The 24,301-nt window shown below is 44.5% G+C and overlaps 1 protein-coding gene across 3 annotated transcripts in view; it reads left to right on the top strand.

The window, feature by feature from the left end:
* The window catches only part of CPPED1 (calcineurin like phosphoesterase domain containing 1), a 115,802-nt gene that overhangs the window by 72,446 nt on the left and 19,055 nt on the right, over positions 1-24,301 (top strand). For 2 of the 3 annotated variants that reach the window (XM_060122809.1, XM_060122808.1), the window contains one exon: positions 3,549-3,971. The exons of the other annotated variant lie outside the window; for it this stretch is intronic. In XM_060122809.1, the coding sequence (XP_059978792.1) occupies positions 3,549-3,971 (423 nt within the window). The remainder of the gene's footprint in view (positions 1-3,548; positions 3,972-24,301) is intronic. 3 annotated transcript variants of the gene reach the window in all.

Below are 24,301 nucleotides of genomic sequence, written 5' to 3'. Positions count from 1 at the left end.
CTTACCGCTGCCCTCTGAATTGTGGGGTTATCATTCTCATTTCACACATACTGAGGCCAAGGCTCAGAGGACCCAGGTGACTCATTCAAGGCCACACAGCTTGTGAAGGGCAAGAGCCAAGGTCCAAACCCATGTGTCACAGACTCTCCCCATCCACACCTTGCCAGATGGGGGGTGGGTATAGAAAGTCCTGGAAAAGCTGCGCAAGAGAGACTTATCTTTGATTGAAGGGATCCAGGGAAGATGGGCTTCATGGTTTTTAACAGGTTATTGGGGATTATTTGTGATTTCTCCAAGAGCAGCATCCCTCTGAAGTTTGGAAACAGACAAACATCCTGTTGTGTATAATTCACAGCTCTTCACTGTAGATTGCTTTGTAGACAGGGTCTCCTTTCCAAGGTTTGAATAAGTCTGGCTTTTTTTTTGCGGTACGCGGGCCTCTCACTGCTGTGGCCTCTCCCGTTGCGGAGCACAGGCTCCAGACGCACAGGCTCAGCGGCCATGGCTCACGGGCCCAGCCGCTCCGTGGCACGTGGGATCTTCCCGGACTGGGGCACGAACCCGTGTCCCCTGCATCGGCAGGCGGACTCTCAACCCCTGCGCCACCAGGGAAGCCCCTAAGTCTGTCTTTTGAGGTGCTCAGTTTTAACTTTTCTGTGTATGGTCGTTAGCTACTTGAACATTCTTTGTGTCTTCCTCAGCCAGTGTATGAAGCATTGTGATGAAATGTCTTTTGAAAATCAAGAATGGGAGACACTCTGCACCCCAGTGTATTATAAAGTCCTTGTCGTGTGGATCAGGACTTCATAATACACTGTCACCAGGACACTGTAATGAGAGGCAGCACTCTGAGCCGGAGCACCAAGTTCAGGTTCTCCAATGGGAAAAGAACAGACCATGGGGTCTTAGAGGGGTTTAGAGTCAACACAGATACCCACAGTCCAAGTTCAGCTAAGGAAGCAACATCAGTCAATGGCCTCTTCAAACCAGGAGCCCCAGGGCCAGCCCAGACCAGTGAGGAAGCAGATGCTGTCTGTAGGCAAATCCCCAGCACCACTGAGGGAGAGGCTCCTGGTCCCCAGTGCTAGGCAGGCCCTGCTTCTCCCCTCGCCTGAGCTCTTTCTGTGGGGATCAGCCAGCCTTTCCCCAGTAGATTCCACTCACCCCGAGATTGGGGTCTCCTGGAAATGCAGCCGCCTGACTGGCCTCCCCTCAATCTTCTTTAATCCTTAGGATCCTGAGGCTAAGGATTTTTTTTAATTCTTTTTTTAAAAATGAAAATAATACATAAGCTTTCTAAAATTTAATTCTTTTTAAAAATGAAACTGATACATAAGCTTGGAAAAAGTGAGGAAGAAAGGAAGGAACTTTAAAAATATAGTATAGGGCTTCCCTGGTGGCGCAGTGGTTGAGAGTCCGCCTGCCGATGCAGGGGGCGCGGGTTCGTGCCCCGGTCTGGGAAGATCCCACGTGCCGCGGAGCGGCTGGGCCCGTGAGCCATGGCTGCTGAGCCTGCGCGTCCGGAGCCTGTGCTCCGCAACGGGAGAGGCCACAACAGTGAGAGGCCCGCATACCGCAAAAAAAAAAAAAAAATATATATATATATATATAGTATAAAAGGTTTTCAACGAAATGTGAAAGTCTCCTTCACTCCCCGCTTCTGTTTCCCAGATTTAACCAGAGTTGATAGTTTCCTTTGTATCTTTGGAGAAGTTCTATCCATAATATATGAATATGTGTAAGCCTTTTTAAAATTTATGTGTGATTTTTACTCCTCCATGTCTTACCTTTTTAATTTAATATATATTACAGATCTTTCCAGAACATCCGTGCAGATCTACCTCTTTATTTTCTCTTCATTTATTTATTTTATTAATAATAATAAAAATAATAATAAAAATATATCAGTGAAATATGGGTGTTCTGAACTCTTAAGTGTCTAACAACATAGCTAAAAGTAAGTGAACACCAAACTTGGCAGAATTACCGAGATAAATCGATCGATCCATAATTAGAGTGATGACCTAACCAGGTCTTTCAGAAACTGATACAGATCAATAGGCCAAAAGCAAAGAATAATGACATAGGAGGTTTGAATCACCCCATTAACAAGTTTGATTGAGTGGAAATATGAGGGATTCTGTATTCAACAGAGTGCACGTTCTGTACACACTCTCATGGGATGTTTAGAAAAGCAGGCATATACTTGCTGTAAAGGAAATCTCACTGCTAATCTTGTGGTTGTAATTTCTGAAGTGGCTTTGTCATTTCCCTCTCTTTCTTTCCTGAGTTAGTTCTACCAGTTCCTATTTCACATCTGCCTATTTTCTGACCATCTAAACTGAATTCCTTTATTTCTGCTTTATGTTCTTCTTTCTTAGCTATAATTGCTTTGTAAAGACTTTGCTGCTTTCTTTTTAATTCATGATGGAAATGTGGGGTCTAATTTTCATCGGCTCATGGCAGCATTTTTCAGGTAAATTTTATCATCCCTCGTGAAGGTGGGCTTCTCTCTTTCATCATTTTTCATATGCTGTCTTTGCAGGATGCTGAGCTTATTCCGCAGGACTATCAGGAATCATGTCCTTTCCCTGCTTTGCTTTTCTCAGTCATGCTTAATAACATCTGATACAGATGGGTGTGCTTCTATAATTTACTTGACAGATTGTCTGACTCACTAGTTTGAAAGGAACGGTTTGTGTCTCTTTGACTCACAGCTGACCCTGGTAGCTAAATCAGTACCTTATACATAGTCAGTACTCGATAAATATTTGTTGAATAAATTAGCACCAAAAAAAAAACCAGATCTGGAATTAAATTGGTCATCTCAAAGCCCATTTATTAAGGTTTTAATACATTATTACAGGAAGCGTGGAAGCCAGGAATCTGAGGGAGGAGGGAACCCACCGTTTGTCCAAATAATCATCTCCACACTGACTCCTGAGTGCCAGGGGGAATGTGCTTCATATTAAGGCACTGAGCCCCTGCTCTCTAACACACTGCTAGTAGAATATAAAATGCCTCTTCCGCTGTATGGGGAAGGTTTGGCAAGATACACATGCCAGTTGATGTAGCCGTTTGGACTCTAAGAATTTTTCCCATAAAAGTGGTCACACAGTCTGCACGGTCGTGTGTATGGTAAGAAAATCTTAAATAGCTGTCGTTTGAGGTTAGCGTTCAGAGCTGGGTCCACACACCTCAGGGGTGCATTTGATGACCCCTTGAAACAGGGCAGAAAAGTCACAACTATTTATATTTATTTTCTAAATAAAAGATAGAAATTCAGCTTCACTAATATTTACAATTAGAATGACTCTACACCATCGCTCAATCAGCAGTTTTGGGTCAGATGGCCAGTTAGACACTGAATTTCCAGGGGAAGGAGGACAGAAGTTCCCATCTCACTTGTTGATTTGTTTTTAACATACGACTGCTTTTTGCAGTTTCCATGTGTCCAGTTGAGTGGATTTCTAGATTATTCTCTAATTCGATATTATAAAGGCACAAACAGCCTCAGCTGTTTCAGGACATGACCCTCACTCTTCCAGGGATGCCCTGGCGGAAGGAGCAGACGGAGGACCTGCAGCGGGTGCTCAGGACCGTGGACAGCGAGATCCCACTGGTCCTTGTCAGCGGCAACCATGACGTGGGCAATGTCCCCACCCCCGAGACCATCGCGGAGTTCCAGCAGACTTGGGGAGATGACTATTTCAGCTTCTGGGTTGGGGGCGTCCTGTTCCTCGTCCTCAACTCCCAGTTCTTATACGATGCCTCCATGTGCCCTGCCTTGAAGCAGGCCCAGGCCCAGTGGCTGGACCAGCAGCTGAGCATCGCAGGGCAGCGGAAGTGCCAGCACGCCATCGTCTTCCAGCACATCCCGCTGTTCCTGCAGAGCGTCGACGAGGACGACAGCTACTTCAACCTCACCAAGCTGGTGCGGAAGGAGATGGCAGACAAGTTCTCCCTAGCAGGTAGGCCCGGGGCCCAGGTGTCCGGGTGATCTGGAGAGGAGGTGTCCAGATCCTTCTCCTGCCCCTCTGCGGCCTGGCAAAGGGGAGGGAGGATGGGGCTTTGGGCAGGACTGGATTCTAATCCCAGCTCTAGCACTCATGGCTGTGTGGCCTTAGATGAGCTGCCTTGCCCTCCGAGCCTCAGCTTCCTCGTCGGTAAAGTAGGAGTAGCAGAAGCAGCTCTCTCGTGGGGTGGCTGTGAGGATTCAGTGAGAAGGGGCCTGGACAGGATTAGATTAGAACAGCCCCAAGCTGAGTACTGAAGTCATAGCTGCTCACAGCTGAGGATGGGGACCCTGCAGGTTGGGGGTTATTGGGGGGTGGGGGGGGCCGGGCGGGTCTGGTCTGAGTGTGGCTGTATGTGCCCCAGGCAAAGGAAGACGCCAGGAGTATCTTTTCTCATTTCTCTGGGAAGCAGGAACTTGCCCAAGGGCAGATGATATTTAAGAGCCAAACCCTACCAGTATTAGATGTAACCCGGGAAATCCTGGAATGTGGCTATAGGGCAGGTCCTGGAGCCTCATCAGTGTTCCTTTAGTGAGGTGGACTGAGTTCTCCTCCAGAAGTAAGAGGAGAAATCTGTTTAGTCTGACCTTAACCCTGCTGTGAATTTTAAGCTAATCATACACATGACACCTACGTGAGCACACACACACACACACAGTGAGGACACTCCATTTCTAGAGATCTCAGTTCCGGTGGCGCTGTGTGCACCGCCAGCCCACACACCTCATTCCTCCTCCTGGGAGCACCTGCAGCTTTCCTCTCACGAGAAATGGTGCGTTCTCGGCCGGTTCCCTGCGTTACCACTGCCTTGGCAGGATTCCAGTTTTGACGGCTGCTGTGTCTCTTGTTTGGGTCCTAATGCCTCCTTTCAGATCTTTCCAGAGTGTACTTCATCAGACGCCTCTAAAATATCAATGCATTCTTTTATTTGTTAGGGGGTAGGGAGAGGGAGAGGGCCTGACCCAATAAGTAGCAAGCATTCATTAAAAAAAAATCCTGGCACTCTTTTCACCTTTGAGCATTAAATGTGTTCACATTTACTTGTGAAAAGTACAATAGGCCCTTCTGTATTTTCGAGACATTTTACAAAAAGCTTGCATAATTAGAGACGTTTTCCAACTGTTCCATGGAGATGAAGTTGGAAAACTTTTATCAAAGCCTTTGAAATTCTATGCCATGCTTGAGTTGGTGCAGAAAACCAACTTTTTTTGTTTTTGTTGACAAGGAAATGAAGTGTCAAGATGGCATCAGCACCACCACGGAGACTATTTTGTAACAGAGAATAATGCCGGAGAGAACACTTAGTGCCACTGAAATGATTCCTTTTATATCAAATGTTAAATGACGCAAGTGCCGTCCCCATGGCTGCCCTTTGCTGTCAGCCACATCCTTGAGTGGCATGGGGTTCTGGGTGTCCCACTGTAGGACGGAGCACATGCGGTCCAGGAGCAGCCCCAGATACTGAGACCTGGAGACGTTTATAAAGAGGGTGATCCCAGCTCTAACAGCGCATCCTCGGGGGAATCCTGCTGCCCACCCACCAGGAACCCCAGAGGGTGACATCGCATCTGGGATGCACCAGCCACCTCCCCCGTCAGGCCTGCAGCCCTGTAAGCGCAGGGAGGATTTGTCGGCACCCCCAGAGCTGGTCTGTGTCTCGGAGGTGGGCTCCAATTGCCCCAGCTCACAGAGACTGATACCTACCACCAGAATGGCATTTTATTAATTAAAAAAAAAAAATTTTTTAAACATCTTTATTGGAGTATAATTGCTTTACATTGGTGTGTTAGTTTCTGCTTTATAACAAAGTGAATCAGCTATGCATATACGTATATCCCCATATCTTCTCCCTCTCGCATCTCCCTCCCACCCTCCCTATCCCACCCCTCTAGGTAGTCACCAAGCACCAGGCTGATCTCGCTCTGCTGTGCGGCTGCTTCCCGTTGGCTATCTATTTTACATTTTATTAATTTAGAGCAAGGCTGAAATCCTCCCCTTAACCCTAGCAGTGCAGTCTCTTCCCGTAGACAAAACAGCATGGGAGGCCCAGTTATAATCAGGAGGTTGCTTGCCGGGCATGAGACAGAGCAGAGGGACTAGTTTTCTTATCTGCTCTTTATTTTTCAACAGAAGTATAATTGATTTGCAATACTGTGTTAGTTTCAAGTATACAACATAGCGATTCAGTATTTTTGCAGATTATGCTCCATTATAAATTATTACAAGATATTGGGTATAATTCCCTGTGTTGTACAGTACATCCTTGTTACTTACGTATTTTATATATAGTGGTTGGTATCTGTTAATTCCATACCCCTAATTTGTCCCTTCTCCCTTCCCTCTCCCCTTTGATAACCACAAGTTTGTTTTCTATGTCTGTAAGTCTGTTTCTGTTTTGCATATACACTCATTGGTATTATTTTTTAGATTCCACATATAAGTGATATCATATAGTATTTGTCTTTCTCTGTCTGACTTATGTCACTGGGCATAATAGTCTTTAGGTCCATCCGTGTTGCTGCAGATGGCAGTATTCCTTTTTTATGGCTGAGTAATATTCGTGTGTGTGTGTGTGTGTGTGTGTGTGTATCACATCTTCTTAATCCAGTTGTCTATTGATGGGCACTTGAGTTGCTTCCATGTCTTGGCTACTGTAAATAATCTTATCAGCTCTTAATGGCCTCTGGTTCTGGAACTCTGATGGATTCTTCTCCAGTAGGGCCTCCTTGCCCAGGAAGATTGATACTTCATGTGCCTTTAATTCTGCCTCTTTAATAGCTCTCCGGCCTGTCCACTTCTTTAGGCCACCATTGCCTCTCAGCTGGGTGGTAGCAACAGCTTTCACTTGGTCCGCCTGCCCCACTCTTGCCCCATTCTGGTCCATTCTCCACTACATCCAGAGGAGTATGTAGCCCAACAGCATCTACCCTTCTGAGGCCCCTTCATACATAGGATAAGGCTGTCCTCACCCTTTGTCACTGTCTCTGCCTCTTCCATTTCACCTGGCCAACGCCGCCTCAGCTTTCTGTATGAGGTGCCCCCCGCCCTGCCCCACCAGGTTCTTCCTCAGCTTCCCTTGCTCCCAGTGCATTTGTAAGTGTCAGCCTGTCTGAAGCCCCCCTAGACTCTCAGCTCCTTGAGTGCAGGGGAGGCCTGGCTCGGGTCTTAGCCTGTAATAAATGCTTCATCAGTGTTTGTGGAATGAGTGAAGGATGAACCTCTGATGCAGGCTCCTTCCCTCGGTGGCCAACCAGCCCAGCTCATTTCTCGGTTTAGCACCCACTGTGCACCTGGCACAGAGCAGACCAGGTCCCACTCGGTGGAACTCCTGGGCACAGCCTCTGCGTGGTGTGTTCCCAGTGTTGGGCACACATCATGCAGCCTCCTGGTCCTTCGGTTTTGGGTCAGGCCATGCGTGTGACTCTGCTCTGACCCACATGCTGACTTTCCAGGCTCACCCAGCAGTCAGTTGCTCTCTTCCCAAGTGGTCCCCTGCTGTTCCCATCAGGTACCACCTTCACTTATAGGCAGGTGTGCTCTTCTTGGTCACTGGCCTTAGGACCTTCCCTTAGACCTGATTGACCAGGCAAAAGCAGAGAGAAGAGTGCCCTTCCTGCAGTCACCTGTCACTTTGAGTGGCTTCCCAAACCAGGCCCTTTGCTTAATGGCCTTTCAAACTCAGAACAAAGCATCGGCAGCGTTGGGAAGATATCGGGATAAGATGCAGTCACAGCTCCGTGGCAGCCTGAGGGGCCAGCTTGGTTTGGGAGCACAGGTAGGTGGGCTGTCATGGGGAATGTAGGCCCCCACGACTCAGTAATGCCGGAGATCGCTCAGGTCACAGCTATGTCGTTCTTGAACTCATTTTGGAAAGCCGGAAGTTCAGGTGACATTCTGTGAAATTCATTAACTTAAAGACCATGATCAAATTGGGGGTGATGATGACAGATGGTATTTAATACTGCCTCCAGCTTTTTCTCCCCACAGCAATATTATTCCCTAATACTATTTCAGTCTCATTTATCTCCTTGTGCTAAAATGCCAGTACTCAAAAATATGTCAAAAGCTTATCAGAATATCAGGGTAGCTTTTAATTATGATAATTGTGTTGTTATAAAATATCCTTTTAAAGAGCACATCCCTCCTCAAACTCCCATGGAGGTAACACCCAGCTTCCTTCCAGCAAGCTTAATGAATAATTCTGAATCATTGTGTGGGATGAATAAATGATTTAATAATGAGCATCAACAATCATCTCACATTGTGGCATTAATTTTCTAAACGGGATGAGGTAAATGAGGAGGAGGGCTGTTACTATACAATGGGCCACCATGTGTGTAGGGATGCGTTCTTTGAATCAAAGCCTCCAGCCTCCGAGCTCAGGTTTCCCTAGAAACAGATGCATTCTGTTTCTCCTTTTGAAGCTCAATAAAAAAACCTTCTCTGTATGATGCGAAAATGTTGTCAATAGCCAGTACAAATAAACAGTTATCGGGGCAGGACAGATGCACAGATGTGAAGCGGCACAGTTATTTTCCGTCTTCTTTGCTCTGCCTGAGGATAATCAGTTTCATCACATCCACGGGATGTAGAAATTGGTTTTCCCCTTAATTCACCTGATACCTAGTTGGAGTTACAAAGACAGTAGATAATGAAATCTTGGTCGAACCTCCTGGCCATTGTCTGTATCCGTCATGCCTTTTTCAGCAGAAGGTTAATATGTGACCCAGTTAATACAGATTTCAATTTAAAAACTCAGTCTTAAAAAACAAAAGTCTGGCTCTTTAACTGACCCTGTTTCCCTTGATGTCTCGATACCTTTTCTTTTTTCCATTCTCAACATAGAGATTAGAACTGTGTAGTAGAAAGCCCAGAGTGAATTTGGCAATAATGAAGAATTCCAGTAAGTTCATCTTTCCTGTAAAAGCTAATGAGTAATTTCACAGAATTATAGTTTCACCTCTATTTATGCTTTAAAAAAAAAACTAGAAAGAGATCTTAGCCCATGTACCGTTATGGTTTTAGAATTTCCAAGTTTTAAAGAACAAAAAGGTCAGGTTTCCAGGGTCTACTTCACAGGAAGAATGAAACATCAAATCCTACTCTGACATCTAATATTGAGTTGTATTGAAATTATTTGTTTCCATCCTGATTCCTCCAGGAAATGGAGTCCCAGCTTTGTTCACCTCTACAAACCCAGCCCCTAGCCTAGACTATCACATAGTAGCCTCTCAATAAATAAATACGGAATTGAGGTAAACTTGATTCATATCTACTAATCAGCAGAATCACAGGTAATGTCCATGTTACCTCTGGATTGGTATTTACCAGCTGACTTTTGGATGGGAAATGCATCACCTAGAGCAGGGGTCTAGGAAAGCAAACTTTCCCTGCAAAGGGTCAGACAGTGAATGTTTTGGGCTGTGGTCTCTGTAGCGACTGCTCAACTTGGCCTCTGTAGCATGGAAATAGCCACAAATGGTACGTAAGCAAGTGGGTGTGACTGGGTTCTGGTAAAACTTTACACTAACAGGTGGTGGGCCTGCAGGCCATAGTTTTCCCATCCTTGGCTTAAAGAGACGTTCCTGATACAGCGGGAGGCTCTTTCTCTCCCGTGAGACAACATGCACGCGTCTAATTCCAGGCTGCTTCTGATGACCCCCCTGTCACAACTGCCGACTCACCGAAGGTCTGCCCAGAAGGGGCCCCAGGTTCCTCAGTGGAGAGCATGCCTGGGTGCAGCTCATCCCGCTGGAGGCCCATGATGTGGTGAAGGTGGGAGGGCTCCTGGGGCACTGAAAATCAGACGCTTGGGTGTTTAACATGTGTTAGAAAAAAAACTATAACTAGCTCATCAAGTGAAAGAAAAATAATAAATGACAGGTAGCGTGGGTAGTGTGCGGGTAAGGCCGAACTTGTGATGGCGGTACAAGGGGTGCCGTGCTCATGAGGGTGGGCTGTAAGACCGTTTAAGGCCACAGGTCAGCGGGTGGGCTTGGCTTCAGACAGACCTGGATTCCAATCCTTTGGTGCTCCTCCCCGGTGAAGCGGCTTCCTGTAATCTGCTGAACATCTTTCTGCCTTAGTTTACTCACTTGTTAAAGGAGGGTACTCGTCCCAACCTCATAGTGTTGGTGTGAGAATCAAGTAAAGGGAGGCGTGTATAAGAGCACTTAGCCCCATGCCTGGGACGTGGCACGTGCTTGATGAAGGGTGGTTTGTCGTCACCTGGCCCTGGACCGTGGTGCGAGCCCACAGCTGGCAAGTTAGCTTTACCCGGGGTCTGGCTTCTTCCTTTCATGAGAGCAGCGCTTCTCACTCCTGGTGCTGCCCGGAGCAGGCAGCGTCTTCTTGGGAGGGTGTACGTGAGGGGGCACAAGGCACGGAGAGGCACGTCGAGTCTGGGGACGTGCCTGCAGTTTGCTAACATAACTTTATATATTGAAAAAGGGAGAGGAATTAGCAATTCTTTTTAGAATACAAACTAAGGAAGTGAAGCTAGACAAGAAACCTCTTGGCTTCTGGGCTACGCAGGAAGATAGGCTGTGCCTCAGAGTCTGAGGTTTTTCGGGGTGAATGAGGAATGTACACTATTTTCAGTTTTGTCGAAAGGGGTATTCGTTTAAAAGGTTGGGAAACATTGAACTAGATGGAAAATTCCTATGGAACTTAGTGAGAGGATTTGACTCTGCATTTATTTTTTTAAAGCACACACCTCACCAATTAATGTGCTAATAAACACACTTTGGAATGCGTAATCTCACAGTCAGATTTTTCTGAATCCAGCAAGTGGGTCCACAAGGCAGTGGCTGTCATCAGAAAACACCCTTTGTTTGTTTGTTTGTTTTTGGCCACACGGCAATGTGGGAATCTTAGTTCCCTGACCAGGGATGGAACTCGCGCCCCCTGCAGTGGAAGCGCTTAGGGACTGCCAGGGAAGTCCCAATGCTCTCTGTTTAAAATGCACTAAAAAATCTATCTCATTGGTTCTTTTTTTAACTGACTTCCAAGTGAGAACTCAACAAACAGTCCTTTTTTTGAGCATCTGCAGAATTCAGAGTTTCTGGGGGCATGTCAGCTTGAGGAATTCTACCCTCTTTAATTTACATTTGGTCTTGAATTCATCGTCCAGGTTTGGTCTGCTGTATGTTTCAATCAGTTCACCATAAAACATCATGCTTTAGTCATTTTATGTCTGTGTTTCATTCACTGTAAACCAAGATAAAAGACCAACTACGGAAGCTACATCTGGTGCGAAGTGGTGGATTACATTTCTCACTTTGGACGTATCCTTAACAGTTGGGCTAATTAAAGTTAAAATCAAGTCCTGATAGTAACTATTTATAAATTGAGAATCTGGCATGTGTATCTGAGTGCTGCCTGTTCCCAAAGTTAAGTCAGCATTTATCCATTCAACAAATAGCCTGGGCCCTGTGCTGGGCACCCAGGGCAGCAATGCACAAAACAGAGTATTGTAGGTCACCCTCAAACTAAAAACTCAAAATCTTGTGGAAAAATCCCATTGCAGCATTTCAAAAAGGAGCCACAAGTACATGGGAAACAGCAATGTCTGTTTAAGCGTGTGAAGTCAAAATATTATATCTTTTCTTTCTAGGTCACGTTTTAAAAATAGCAATTAGTGTCATTTTCAAATGAGCAGTGGGATTCCTTTGTAAAATTGAAATATCCCTCGCTTAGCTAAACACTCTTTTTTTGTGTGTGTTTGTTTTTTCTTTTTTTTTTTTGTCTTTTTTATACTGCAGGTTCTTATTAGTCATCAGTTTTATACACATCAGTGTATACATGTCAATCCCAATCGCCCAATTCATCACACCACCATCCCCACCCCACCGCAGTTTTCCCCCCTTGGTGTCCATACATTTGTTCTCTACATCTGTGTCTCAGCTTCTGCCCTGCAAACCGGTTCATCTGTACCATTTTTCTAGGCTCCACATACATGCATTAATATACGATATTTGTTTTTCTCTTTCTGACTGACTTCACTCTGTATGACAGTCTCTAGATCCATCCAGGTCTCAACAAATGACTCAATTTCATTCCTTTTTATGGCTGAGTAATATTCCATTGTATATATGTACCACAACTTCTTTATCCATTCGTCTGTCGATGGGCATTTAGGTTGCTTCCATGACCTGGCTATTGTAAATAGTGCTGCAATGAACATTGGGGTGCATGTGTCTTTTTGAATTATGGTTTTCTCTGGGTATATGCCCAGTAGTGGGATTGCTGGGTTGTATGGTAGTTCTATTTTTAGTTTTTCAAGGAACCTCCATACTGTTCTCCATAGTGGCTGTATCAATTTACATTCCCACTAACAGTGCAAGAGGGTTCCCCTTTCTCCACACCCTCTCCAGCATTTGTTGTTTGTAGATTTTCTAATGATGCCCATTCTAACTGGTGTGAGGTGATACCTCATTGTAGTTTTGATTTGCATTTCTCTAATGATTAGTGATGTTGAGCATCCTTTCATGTGTTTGTTGGCAATCTGTATATCTTCTTTGGAGAAATGTCTGTTTAGGTCTTCTGCCCATTTTTGGATTGGTTGTTTGCTTCTTTAATATTGAGCTGCATGAGCTGTTTATATATTTTGGAGATTAATCCTTTGTCCGTTGATTCATTTGCAAGTATTTTCTGCCATTCTGAGGGTTGTCTTTTCGTCTTGTATATGGTTTCCTTTGCTGTGCAAAAGCTTTGAAGTTTCATTAGGTCCCATTTGTTTCTTTTTGTTTTTATTTCCATTACTCTAGGAGGTGGATCAAAAAAGATCTTGCTATGATTTATGTCAAAGAGTGTTCTTCTTATGTTTTCCTCTAAAAGTTTTATAGTGTCCGGTCTTACATTTAGGTCTCGAATCCATTTTGAGTTTACTTTTGTGTATGGTGTTAGGGAATGTTCTGATTTCATTCTTTTACATGTAGCTGTCCAGTTTTCCCAGCACCACTTATTGAAGAGGCTGTCTTTTCTCCATTGTATATCTTTGCCTCCTTTGTCATAGATTAGTTGACCATAGGTGCGTGGGTTTATCTCTGGGCTTTCTATCTTGTTTCATTGATCTACGTTTCTGTTTTTGTGCCAGTACCATATTGTCTTGATTACTGTAGCTTTGTAGTATAGTCTGAGGTCAGGGAGTCTGATTCCTTCAGCTCCATTTTTTTCCCTCAAGATTGCTTTGGCTATTCGGGGTCTTTTGTGTCTCCATACAGATTTTAAGATGATTTGTTCCAGTTCCGTAAAAATGCCATTGGTAATTTGATAGGGATTGCATTGAATCTGTAGATTGCTCTGGGTAGTATAGTCATTTTCACAGTATTGTTTCTTCCAATCCAAGAACAAGGTATATCTCTCCAGCTGTTGGTATCATCTTTAATTTCTTTCATCAGTGGCTTCTAGTTTTCTGCATACAGATCTTTTGTTTCCCTAGGTAGGTTTATTCCTAGGTATTTTATTCTTTTTGTTGCAATGGTAAATGGGAGTGTTTCCATAATTTCTCTTTCAGATTTTTCATCATTAGTGTATAGGAGTGCAAGAGATTTCCATGCATTAATTTTGTATCCTGCTACTTTACGAAATTCATTGATCAGCTCTAGGAGTTTTCTGGTGACATTTTTAGGATTCTCTGTGTATAGTATCATGTCATCTGCAAACAGTGACAGTTTTACTTCTTCTTTTCCAACTTGTATTCCTTTTATTTCTTTTTCTTCTCTGATTGCCGTGGCTAGGAGTTCCAAAACTATGTTGAATAATAGTGGTGAGAGTGGACATCCTTGTCTCGTTCCTGATCTTAGAGGAAATGCTTTCAGCTTTTCAACATTGAGAATGATGTTTGCTGTGGGTTTGTCGTATATGGCCTTTATTATGTTGAGGTAGGTTCCCTCTATGCCCACTTTCTGGAGAGTTTTTATCATAAATGGGTGTTGAATTTTGTCAAAAGCTTTTTCTGCATCTGTTGAGATGAACATATGGTTTTTATCCTTCAGTTTGTTAATATGGTGTATCACATTGATTGATATGCATATATTGAAGAATCCTTACATCCCTGGGATAAATCCCACTTGATCATGGTGTATGATCCTTTTAATGTGCTGTTGGATTCTGTTTGCTAGTATTTTGTTGAGGATTATTGCATCTATATTCATCAGTGATACTGGTCTGTACTTTTCTTTTTTTGTAGTATCTTTGTCTGGTTTTGGTGTCAGGGTGATGGTGGCCTCGTAGAATGAGTTTGGGAGTGTTCCTTCCTCTGCAATTTTTTGGAAGAGTTTGAGAAGGATGGATGTTAGCTCTTCTCTAAATGTTTGATAGAATTCACCTGTGAAGCCATCTGGTCCTGGATTTTTGTTTGTTGGAAGATTTTTAATCACAGTTTCAATTTCATTACTTTTGATTGGTCTGTTCATATATTCTGTTTCTTCCTGGTTCAGCCTTGGAAGGTTATACCTTTCTAAGAATTGGTCCATTTCTTCCAGGTTGTCCATTTTATTGGCATAGAGTTGCTTGTAGTAGTCTCTTAGGATGCGTTGTATTTCTACGGTGTCTGTTGTAACTTCTTCTTTTTCATTTCTAATTTTATTGGTTTGAGTCCTCTCCCTCTTCTTCTTGATGAGTCTGGCTAATGGTGTATCAGTTTTGTTTATCTTCTCAAAGAACCAGCTTTTAGTTTTATTGATCTTTGCTATTGTTTTCTTTTTTTCTATTTCATTTATTTCTGCTCTGATCTTTATGATTTCTTTCCTTCTACTAACTTTGGGTTTTGTTTGTTCTTCTTTCTCTAGTTCCTTTAGTTGTAAGGTTAGATTGTTTACTTGAGATTTTTCTTGTTTCTTGAGGTAGGCTTGTATAGCTATAAACTTCCCTCTTAGAACTGCTTTTGCTGCTTCCCATAGGTTTTGGATCGTCGTGTTTTCATTATCATTTGTCTCTAGGTATTTTTTGATTTCCTCTTTGATTTCTTCAGTGATCTCTTGGTTATTTAGTCACATATTCTTTAGCCTCCATGTGTTTGTGTTTTTTACATTTTTTTCCCTGTAATTCATTTCTAATCTCATAGTGTTGTGGTCAGAAGAGATGCTTGATATGATTTCAGTTTTCTTAAATTTTCTGAGGCTTTATTTGTGACCCAAGATGTGATCTACCCTGGAGAACGTTCCGTGCGCACTTGAGAAGAAAGTGTAATCTGCTGTATTTGGATGGAATGTCCTATAAATATCAATTAAATCTATCTGGTCTATTGTGTCATTTAAAGCTTCTGTTTATTTATTTATTTTCATTTTGGATGATCTGTCCATTGGTGTAGATGAGGTGTTAATGTCCCCCACTATTATTGTGTTACTGTCGATATCCTCTTTTATAGCTGTTAGCAGTTGCCTTATGTATTGAGGTGCTCCTATGTTGGGTGCACATGTATTTATAATTGTTATATCTTCTTCTTGGATTGATCCCTTGATCATTATGTAGTGCCCTTCCTTGTCTCTTGTAACATTCTTTATTTTAAAGTCTATTTTATCTGTTATGAGTATAGCTACTCCAGCTTTCTTTTGATTTCCATTTGCATGCAATATCTTTTTCCATCCCCTCACTTTCAGTCTGTATGTGTCCCTAGGTCTGAAGTGGGTCTCTTGTAGACAGCATATATATGGGTCTTGTTTTTGTATCCATTCAGCGAGCCTGTGTCTTTTGGTTGGAGCATTTAATCCATTTATGTTTAAGGTAATTGTTTAAGAGAAGTTCCTTTAGCATTTGTTGTACAGCTGGTTTGGTGGTGCTGAATTCTCTTAGCTCTTGCTTGTCTGTAAAGCTTTTGATTTCTCCATTGAATCTGAATGAGATCCTTGCCGGGTAGAGTAATGTTGGTTGTAGGTTCTTCACTTTAAGTATATCATGCCACTCCCTTCTGGCTTGTAGAGTTTCTGCTGAGAAATCAGCTGTTAACCTTATGGGAGTTCCCTTGTATGTTATTTGTCATTTTTCCCTTGCTGCTTTCAATAATTTTCCTTTGTCTTTAATTTTTGCCAATTTGATTACTATGTGTCTTGGCATGTTTCTCCTTGGATTTATCCTGTATGGGACTCTCTGCGCTTCCTGGACTTGGGTGGCTATTTCCTTTCCCATGTTAGGGAAGTTTTCGACTATAATCTCTTCAGATATTTTCTCTGGTCCTTTCTCTCTTCTCCTTCTGGGACCCCTATAATGCGAATGTTGTTGGGTTTAATGTTGTCCCAGAGGTCTCTTAGGCTGTCTTCATTTCTTTCCATTCTTTTTCTTTAGTCTGTTACGCAGCAGTGAGTTCCACCATTCTGTCTTCCAGGTCACTTATCCGTTCTTCTGCCTCAGTTATTCTGCTATTGATGCCTTCTAGTGTAGTTTTCATTTCAGTTATTGTATTGTTCATCTCTGTTTGTTTGTTCTTTAATTCTCCTAGGTCTTTGTTAAACATTTCTTGCATCTTCTCGACCTTTGCCTCCATTCTTTTTCCGAGGTCCTGGATCATCTTCACTATCATTATTCTGAATTCTTTTTCTGGAAGGTCGCCTATCTCCACTTCGTTTAGTTGTTTTTCTGGGATTTTATCTTGTTCCTTCATCTGGTATATAGCCCTCTGCCTTTTCATCTTGTCTCTCTTTCTGTGAATGTGTTTTTTGTTCCACAGGCTGCAGGATCGTAGTTCTTCTTTCTTCTGCTGTCTGCCCTCTGGTGCTAAACACTCTTACTTCCTATACTAGTTCAAGTATTTTTTTATTTACTGGACTTGCCGTCACTTAAAAGACACTTGCCCCGACTATGGTTAACACTGTACATGAAAATTTAGAATATTGCTACGTAAAATAAGCTGGAAATTGCTTTAGTTTTGTTTTACAATTTTACTTAACAGAAATGTTTGCATATTGATGACTCATTTGGAAGTAAAAGAACGGCACCCATTTGGGTAAAGCCTCCCATGTGCCCTGTCGTCACAACCCAGGGTCCTGTGAATACAGGTGTCTGCAGTCCAGGTGAGGAACCTGAGCACACAGCAGTGAGAAACCTGAGTCCATTTCAGATTTAAAGTACAGACACACGAGAGGAAGGAAAAGAACTTCTCTTATATGTCTCCTATACACAAGGCCCTCCCCTACGCACTGGTGGAAGTGCAGGTGAGGAGTCCCTGCAGCACCGCTGCCTAGGTGGAAGGGGCCGAGTCCTGACCGGTGTGATGCTGCCTCAGCCACCAGCCTCCTGCCGGGCCACCTGCTGGGTGGGGCCTTGTGGTCCCTCTCCCTTGGGGGACTGTAACCTCACTTCCTAACCTCACATCCTCCGGGATGCCACTGAAGGCACCTAATAGAGCAGTTTTTTTCTCCTGAAAAAGGCAGAAGATGAACAAGCTTATTGAGAGCCATGGCTAATATTCAGTTTTTTGTTTTGTTTTGTTTTATTAATTTATTTATTTTTGGCTGTGTTGGGTCTTCGTTGCTGTGCGCGGGCCTTCTCTAGTTGCGGTGAGTGGGGGCTACTCTTCATTGCAGTGCGCGGGCTTCTCATTGCAGTGGCTTCTCTTGTTTCAGAGCACGGGCTCTAGGCGCACGGACTTCAGTCGTTGTGGCTCGTGGGCTCTAGAGCACAGGCTCAGTAGTTGTGGCACACGGGCTTAGTTGCTCCGCAGCATGTGGGATCTTCCCGGACCAGGGCTCGAATCCGTGTCCCCCGCATTGGCAGGCGGATTCTTATCCACTGCACCACCAGGGAAGCCCAATATTCAGTTTTTTTATTCCTCACATTATTGTCAGCGGCTGCTCACACTGTCACCGTAGCCTACACAGCGCCCCTCAAGGTGTTGGCGTTCTTGCCATTTTACTGACAAGCAAAGTCCTGGAGGCTGAATCACTTCTTCAGGTCACAAAGCTAGGAAGCAGGGATAGAATATCTCTGTTTTTTGTACGCATCAGATAAGATAATCCAGTACCTTGACACAGTATCTGGTTCCTGTTAAGTGTTCAATGATGATGGTGCTCTTAGTATTATCCATCTTACTATCATCGTTTTCATTATTATCATAAAAATATTTTAGGTGACTTAACATCAGAGAAATTGATGTGTAAGGAACCTATTTTCTCCCTTGCACAAGTTCACACCTCTCACCCACTGCTGGTGGCTAGAATGTTGCCGAAGTTGGAACCCAAGTCTTTCTGACACTGTTCCTTCTACTTCTCTGCCCACCACACCAGGGTCCCACGTCCCTGAGTCAGCCCCACCATGTGCCACCTGTGGGTGCTAAAGACCCCAGGGCAACCAACTTCCTTGACTATCAGTTTTGCTTTATAAGCCATTTAAAACACAATTAACTTTAGATTCACATACTAATAATATTTCCCACTTACTAAATACTATGCTACAGGTACTATTGCTCTGATTTTATAGATAAGGAAACTGAGGCACAGAGAGACACCTCAGCTTACCCAGCTTCACACAGCTCGGCTCCAGTCCCAGGGCTCTGGCTCTGACCCCTGGCCTGTTAATCATGCTTTCGGGGTAATGAGTAGAATGCACTTTGGGCAAGGTGAGAAGAGCCAGGCCAGCTTGTGTTGGGACGATTCCCACCTGCTTGCAAACCACTTCCTCTCTCTACCTGCGCTCCTTCATGGGCTGCCCCGGGGAAGGAGCTGGTGCAGCCAGCCATGGAGGCTTAGAATCACAACATCTGAAGGGGTCCTGCTGGGTGAGGGTCCAGGGAGTCCACTCAGGGTGTGGAATTCCTCTCTGGCCTCAGCAAGCAGCAGTCTTTTTTCAGAGTAAGCCCCTCACCTCATCCTCTCATCTAGAGTGGGTGGACTGTGCCTTCTGCAGACAGAGATGCTGCTTGAAACAGGAAGGGATCTGTACACCCCGCCCTACCCCCCCCAACCCCTCGCAGACTCTGACTGGCTCCCCTGGGATACAAGTGCAAGTGGGCTCCTATCAGAGGATTATGGGCACCAGAAAAAGCTTATTTTAAAAATGGCAGCTGTAGCTCATAGAAAATAGTGATAAAATAAAAATAAAGGTTGCTTTGAGACACTATCTTGAGAAAAGAGACATATTATGGCAATCAGTTTATTTCAACTTGTATTTGATAAAATGTTGGTTGTTATTGCAAATATGCACCAACTCTTAGGATGAACAAAGAATGAATCAAGTGGCAATTTGGTTTCCTTGGCCTAAATTGTCTGAAATAATTGTTTGACAGCATCCTGCATTTGACATTGGCAGTAGCATAATTGAGGGTCATTTTTATAAGAGAAAAAATATTTTCAGGTTTCGTCAGTTTTCTCAAGGGTCTTTTTCTGAATCTATCAGTAGTCCAATCATTGCCCTTCTCTGGAACGTGTTTGCGCCTGAGTGTGTGTGTGTGTGTGTGTATTCTGCCGGAGCCTTGTTTGTTAATGACTTCCCCCGTGATTCAGGCAGTTCCCTGGTGTCACTTTTCATTGGCTTTATATAAAATCCTGTGTCTTTGTGGTTTAACAGAAAGCTTCCTCTGCCTGGTTGTACAGGTTGGGGGGTGGGGTTTAGTAGGGGCTTGGTTTATAAGTAATCCATTCATTAATGTTTTCTTGTTACTGAGAAGTTCTCTTTTCATACAGCTAAGATCATAGCATTTTAGAAGCATAAGATTATGTCATACAGAGCATTATCTCGTGTCATTAAAAATATTCTCCAGACCACAGATGTTTTATACCATGTAGACATACCATGTTCATTGAACTCTTTTGCCACTATTGGACACTTAAGTTATGTTTGATTTTTCTCTGTGATAAATACTACTGTTATGAAGTTCTTTGTGCACAAACAGGCCCAAATCTTAAAATAAGTACGCTTACATGTTTTTTATTTATGAAATGAATGCCTGAAATTGGTCACGGTAAGGCCAGGCGTGACCTGGAGTCATGTTTTGCTGAAGAGGTTCGACACTCTGACTGGAAGAGTTATGGAGCTCTTGACCCTGGCATCGCGTGCTGCTTGTGGTCACATTCATCTTTGCCTTTTGAACACATTGCACGTGTTCTCTGCATTTGGAAACTAGGGGAACAAAGATGAGTAAGCTTTGGTCTTACCCTCAAGAAGATCAATCCTAGCTTAAGCTTAAGCTCAATCCTAGGGGCAAAGTCGGAGGGAACCAGAGAATTACAACCAATGTGGAAGCCTTAGAGTGGGTACTTCCTGACACATGAGAGATTCGTTTTTAATATTTAAATTCCTCTCTCCATAAGTCACATTTAAAGATATGTATGTACTTTGCTTGCTACCTATTTGATAGGGGCGTGGTTTCCCTTAAGATTGTGTGAGTTGCATTGCATTTCCTTTCTCCTTCTTCATTGCCCGCCCCCGCCCCGCTTCCTTCCTTTACTTTAATTCATAACAACCTTTACTTCACGGCTGTGTCTTCATGAAGCTGCTCCATGAAATGTTTGCTTTGGGGGCACTCATTCAGTTAATCCAGTAGGTTGGAGTTTGCCTACCCTGTGCTGAGCCCGCGTATCATGGCAAAGAGTGCTTTCAAGGAAAAGAAACCTTTCTGTGTGATCGATACGTCAACGCCCAGAAGCATTGTGATTAGTGTCCCTCTTTCCTATCTTCTGATCAAGGTTACAGGACAGCTGCTCTCAACCTTGTTGAAGCTACTGACCCTCTGGCCAAAGGTGCCCGTTCCTTAGAGGTGAAGCCAGGTGCCTCTGGGACAGCAGGGGCTGGTCAAAGGGGACATGGGTTATAATTTTATACAAGTTATATAATTATAATTTTTTTTCTTAAAAACTGTAAAAGGAGATCTTACAAGATGTTAATATTTATTATTTGTGGGTGGTGAGAATATAAATGTTACATTATTTTTTTTCCTCATCTGAATCTTCTAAGTTTCTCAAAAAATGAAAAAAGAATAATAAAAGAATCCCTGTAATGAAGTCAGGGTCAGGGGTTGGCAGACTGTTTCTGTAAAGGGCCAGATAGTAAATATCTTAGGCCTTGTGGGCCAAGAGGCAAAACTGAAGAGAATACAGAGGGGCTTATATAAACCTAAATGGAGCCATTTAAAAATATGGGAAGCGTTCTTAGTTCGCACTCCTTAGAAGCTAATAGACAATGAGCTGTGGTTTCCCAGCCTCTGGTCTGGAAACGTAAGATCAGTCTCCACTGACACTTGTGTTTAGGGATAATAGTTACAGAGCCACCAATTATTTTCAAAAGATTATGCCACTTAGCATTTTCCACACTTCATATCTTCTACCCACAAGTGAAAGACTAAAATCTAAGGGAGGAGGAGATTTTCTTTATAGCTGACTATGTTTGGGGTCTTTAATAATAGCACACTCTGACTCTGTGGTGTGTTGTCTGTTTCTCACTTCCAAATTGCCTCCAAGTTGTCATATAGACATGGCCGAAGGTTACCCAGAGCCCTGCCCCCTCCTCTGTGCCAGGCACTGCCTTGGGTCTGTGCCTTGGGTCCTGTTGAGTGCTTGATGCTTGAGAAAGCAATTTCACAAAGGCTTAGAAAGCATGTCAAGCAGATCCCTGACAGGGGCTTCCCTGGTGGCACAGTGGTTAAGAATCCGCCTGCTAATGCAGGGGACAAGTGTTCGAGCCCTGGTCTGGGAAGATCCCATGTGCCGTGGAGCAGCTAAGCCTGTGTGCCGCAACTACTGAGCCTGCGCTCTAGAGCCTGTGAGCCACAACTTCTGAGCCCACGTGCCACAACTGCTGAAATCCGCGTGCCTAGAGCCCGTGATCCACAACAAGAGAAGCCACCGCAATGAGAAGACCGTGTACCACAATGAAGAGTAGCCCCTGCTCGCCGCAACCAGAGAAAGCCCACAAGTAGCAACGAAGACCCAATGCAGCCATAAATAAATAAATTTATTAAAAAAAAAAAAAAAAGATCCCTGACAAGACAACACTCTGCTGGAGTCCTGTTGAACCCCACCCTATGAAGGAAACATCCTGGGACGTTTTGTATTATCTTGTAAGAGCTTCCAAAGGCCAACGTATGTCGTGTCTAAAAGCAGATCACTGGTCACTCCAAAAGACGAGTTAACTGCTCTAAAAAGGATAGGATAGTATTCGCTCCTTTTGGCTGTACGTAATCGGAAACTCCAACCTGCCCAGCTCAGAGAATAAGGAAGTTTATGATCTCGTGTGGTTCAGGCTCTCAGACAAGCCTAACTTAGGGACCAGGATCTTACTGTGATTCTGCTGTCCTGTCCCCGCCACCGCCCCCCTTGCACACACACACCCAGTGTGGCCCTTTCTTTAGTTTGGACCTTCTCAGATGGCTGCTGTAGTTCTGGGCATAACGTTCAGACTTGACAACCCCCAAGAGGCAGAAAAGTGGGCTTTAAAAAAAAAGGAAGCAACACCTTTCCCAGGATGGACCCTCAGCATGTATCCTCCCACAGCGGCATACCGAGACCTGGCCACAGACCCTTTCCTAGCCCCGTGGGTGGTCATAGGAAGAGAACTGCCTCCATCCTGGTTCTGCGGACGCAGCCCATGACCTGCCAGAGCAGAATCAGGATCCTCTTAGCAAAGAGGAAAAGGAAGGGCATGGATATTGGGAGGCAACCAGCACTGCTTCGCACAGCAAGGAAGGAAGGACCCCCATTTACACTTTATTTCAGAAACAGGACCAAAAAGTGTTGTGTCCGCAGGGCGCGTTAGTGAGCCCGCGCTGGGGCTCAAACACATCATCTCTGAAACTCACAGCAACTCTGTGAGGGATCTGTTAACACTCCCTTTTTAAAATTGGGGAAGCGGACGTTTATAAGGAACATGGCAATTCTTTTTTAATATCAGTAAATACTGGTACTCTGCTTTTCCTTAGATAATATTGGCAGAGGGGAGATTTGAGTTTCTTCTCCAGGACACCTACTAAAATGCAGCTTATGAGTTGCCACAAGTTTGATATATTCGTTCTCTATCCATCCATCCATCCTTCAACAGTCATTTATAGAGCAGCAGCCCTGTTACCTTCATTCTAGGGATGGATATTTAGTTAGATAGCCTTGGTCTCTGTCCTCACAGGCCAGCAGGGGACACCAGGATGGGAGCAAGAAACCTCAGGACAAAAGTAGAGGAGTGTGCAAAGCACGGGAGGAAGGAGAATCAGCCCAGTCCGCCTTGGCCAGGGATGTTTTCCCCGCGAAGAGGAGCAGGCAGGGTCGTAAAGGACGAGTGAGAGTTCAGCAGGCAGATGTGGGCAGGAAGTGGGCACTCAAGACACAGGGCAGAGCATGAGCTGAGGCCGGAGCCACAGAACAGCCGGGCATGTACTGGGCCCGGCACTGGAGCTGCTTGGTGACCAGAGTGTGGCTCAGGTGTTGGATGACACGGAACAGGAGCCAGATCCGGCCCCAAGGTGATGGAGAAGCATGGAAGGGTTTTAGGTGGAGAAGTGGCACAATCGGGTTTTGCATTTGAGAAAGTCAACCTTGCCCGGTCTGTCCAGGATGCATTTTTCTTCCTTCTTTCCCTGGTTTTATTCAGGGCACCGTATGACAGGCTGGAAACACCTATAGCCCTCCTTACACCTAGTGTGGCTACATGTCCCAGTCCTGGAATTTAGCAGGTGGGGCTTCCTGGAAAGCGTTCATTGGCCCTTCCCTCTTCTTCCTGCTTGGAACTTGGACATAATGCCTGGAAGCCCTGCAGCCATCTTGCAGTCTTGAGGACAAAGCCACAAGCTGGGGATGGCAGAGCAGAAGGAGCCTGGATTCTCAGTGAAATTGTTGAGTAGCTGCACCCACCCTGACTGCCCACCTCCTGTCTGATGGACAGATCAGAGGTAAATACAAGCACACCCTTTGCTTGTTTAAGCCGCTGACAGCTGAATGTCATCCTGACACACCTGGGGGCAGAAAGGAGGGACGAGCAGGTGGCCACAAAGACCACCCTGAGGATGGAGAACAGAAAGGGCTGTGAGCATGTTCAGGCAGAAAAACCAATGGGATGCACAGCCCACATCCCTGGAGCAGGTGGCTGTGTGCTGGCCCAGGGAAGCCCACAAGGAGGAGCAGGCATGGGGCAGAAAGAGTGAGTTGGCAGTACTTGCAGGGACATCAGGAAGAGAGGTCCTCCGAGCAGTGAGAGAACTAAGTCTGGGCCGGGAAATGATTCGGGGTCGTCAGCAGGTGGGGTGACTGAGGTCACGACAGGCTGTGGTCATCCAGCGAGCAGAGAAGGGCATGGGCAGAGCCCAGGGAAGGCTGCTATCTAAAGGGCTCATGGAAAAGCACGCTAATCAGGCAAATGCTGTGTTCTTT

This window comes from Lagenorhynchus albirostris, chromosome 15 (assembly GCF_949774975.1).
Source record: "Lagenorhynchus albirostris chromosome 15, mLagAlb1.1, whole genome shotgun sequence".
NCBI lineage: Eukaryota > Metazoa > Chordata > Mammalia > Artiodactyla > Delphinidae > Lagenorhynchus > Lagenorhynchus albirostris.
The sequence above is the reverse complement of the archived record's forward strand: the minus strand, read 5'-3'. Positions and strand labels throughout refer to the sequence as shown.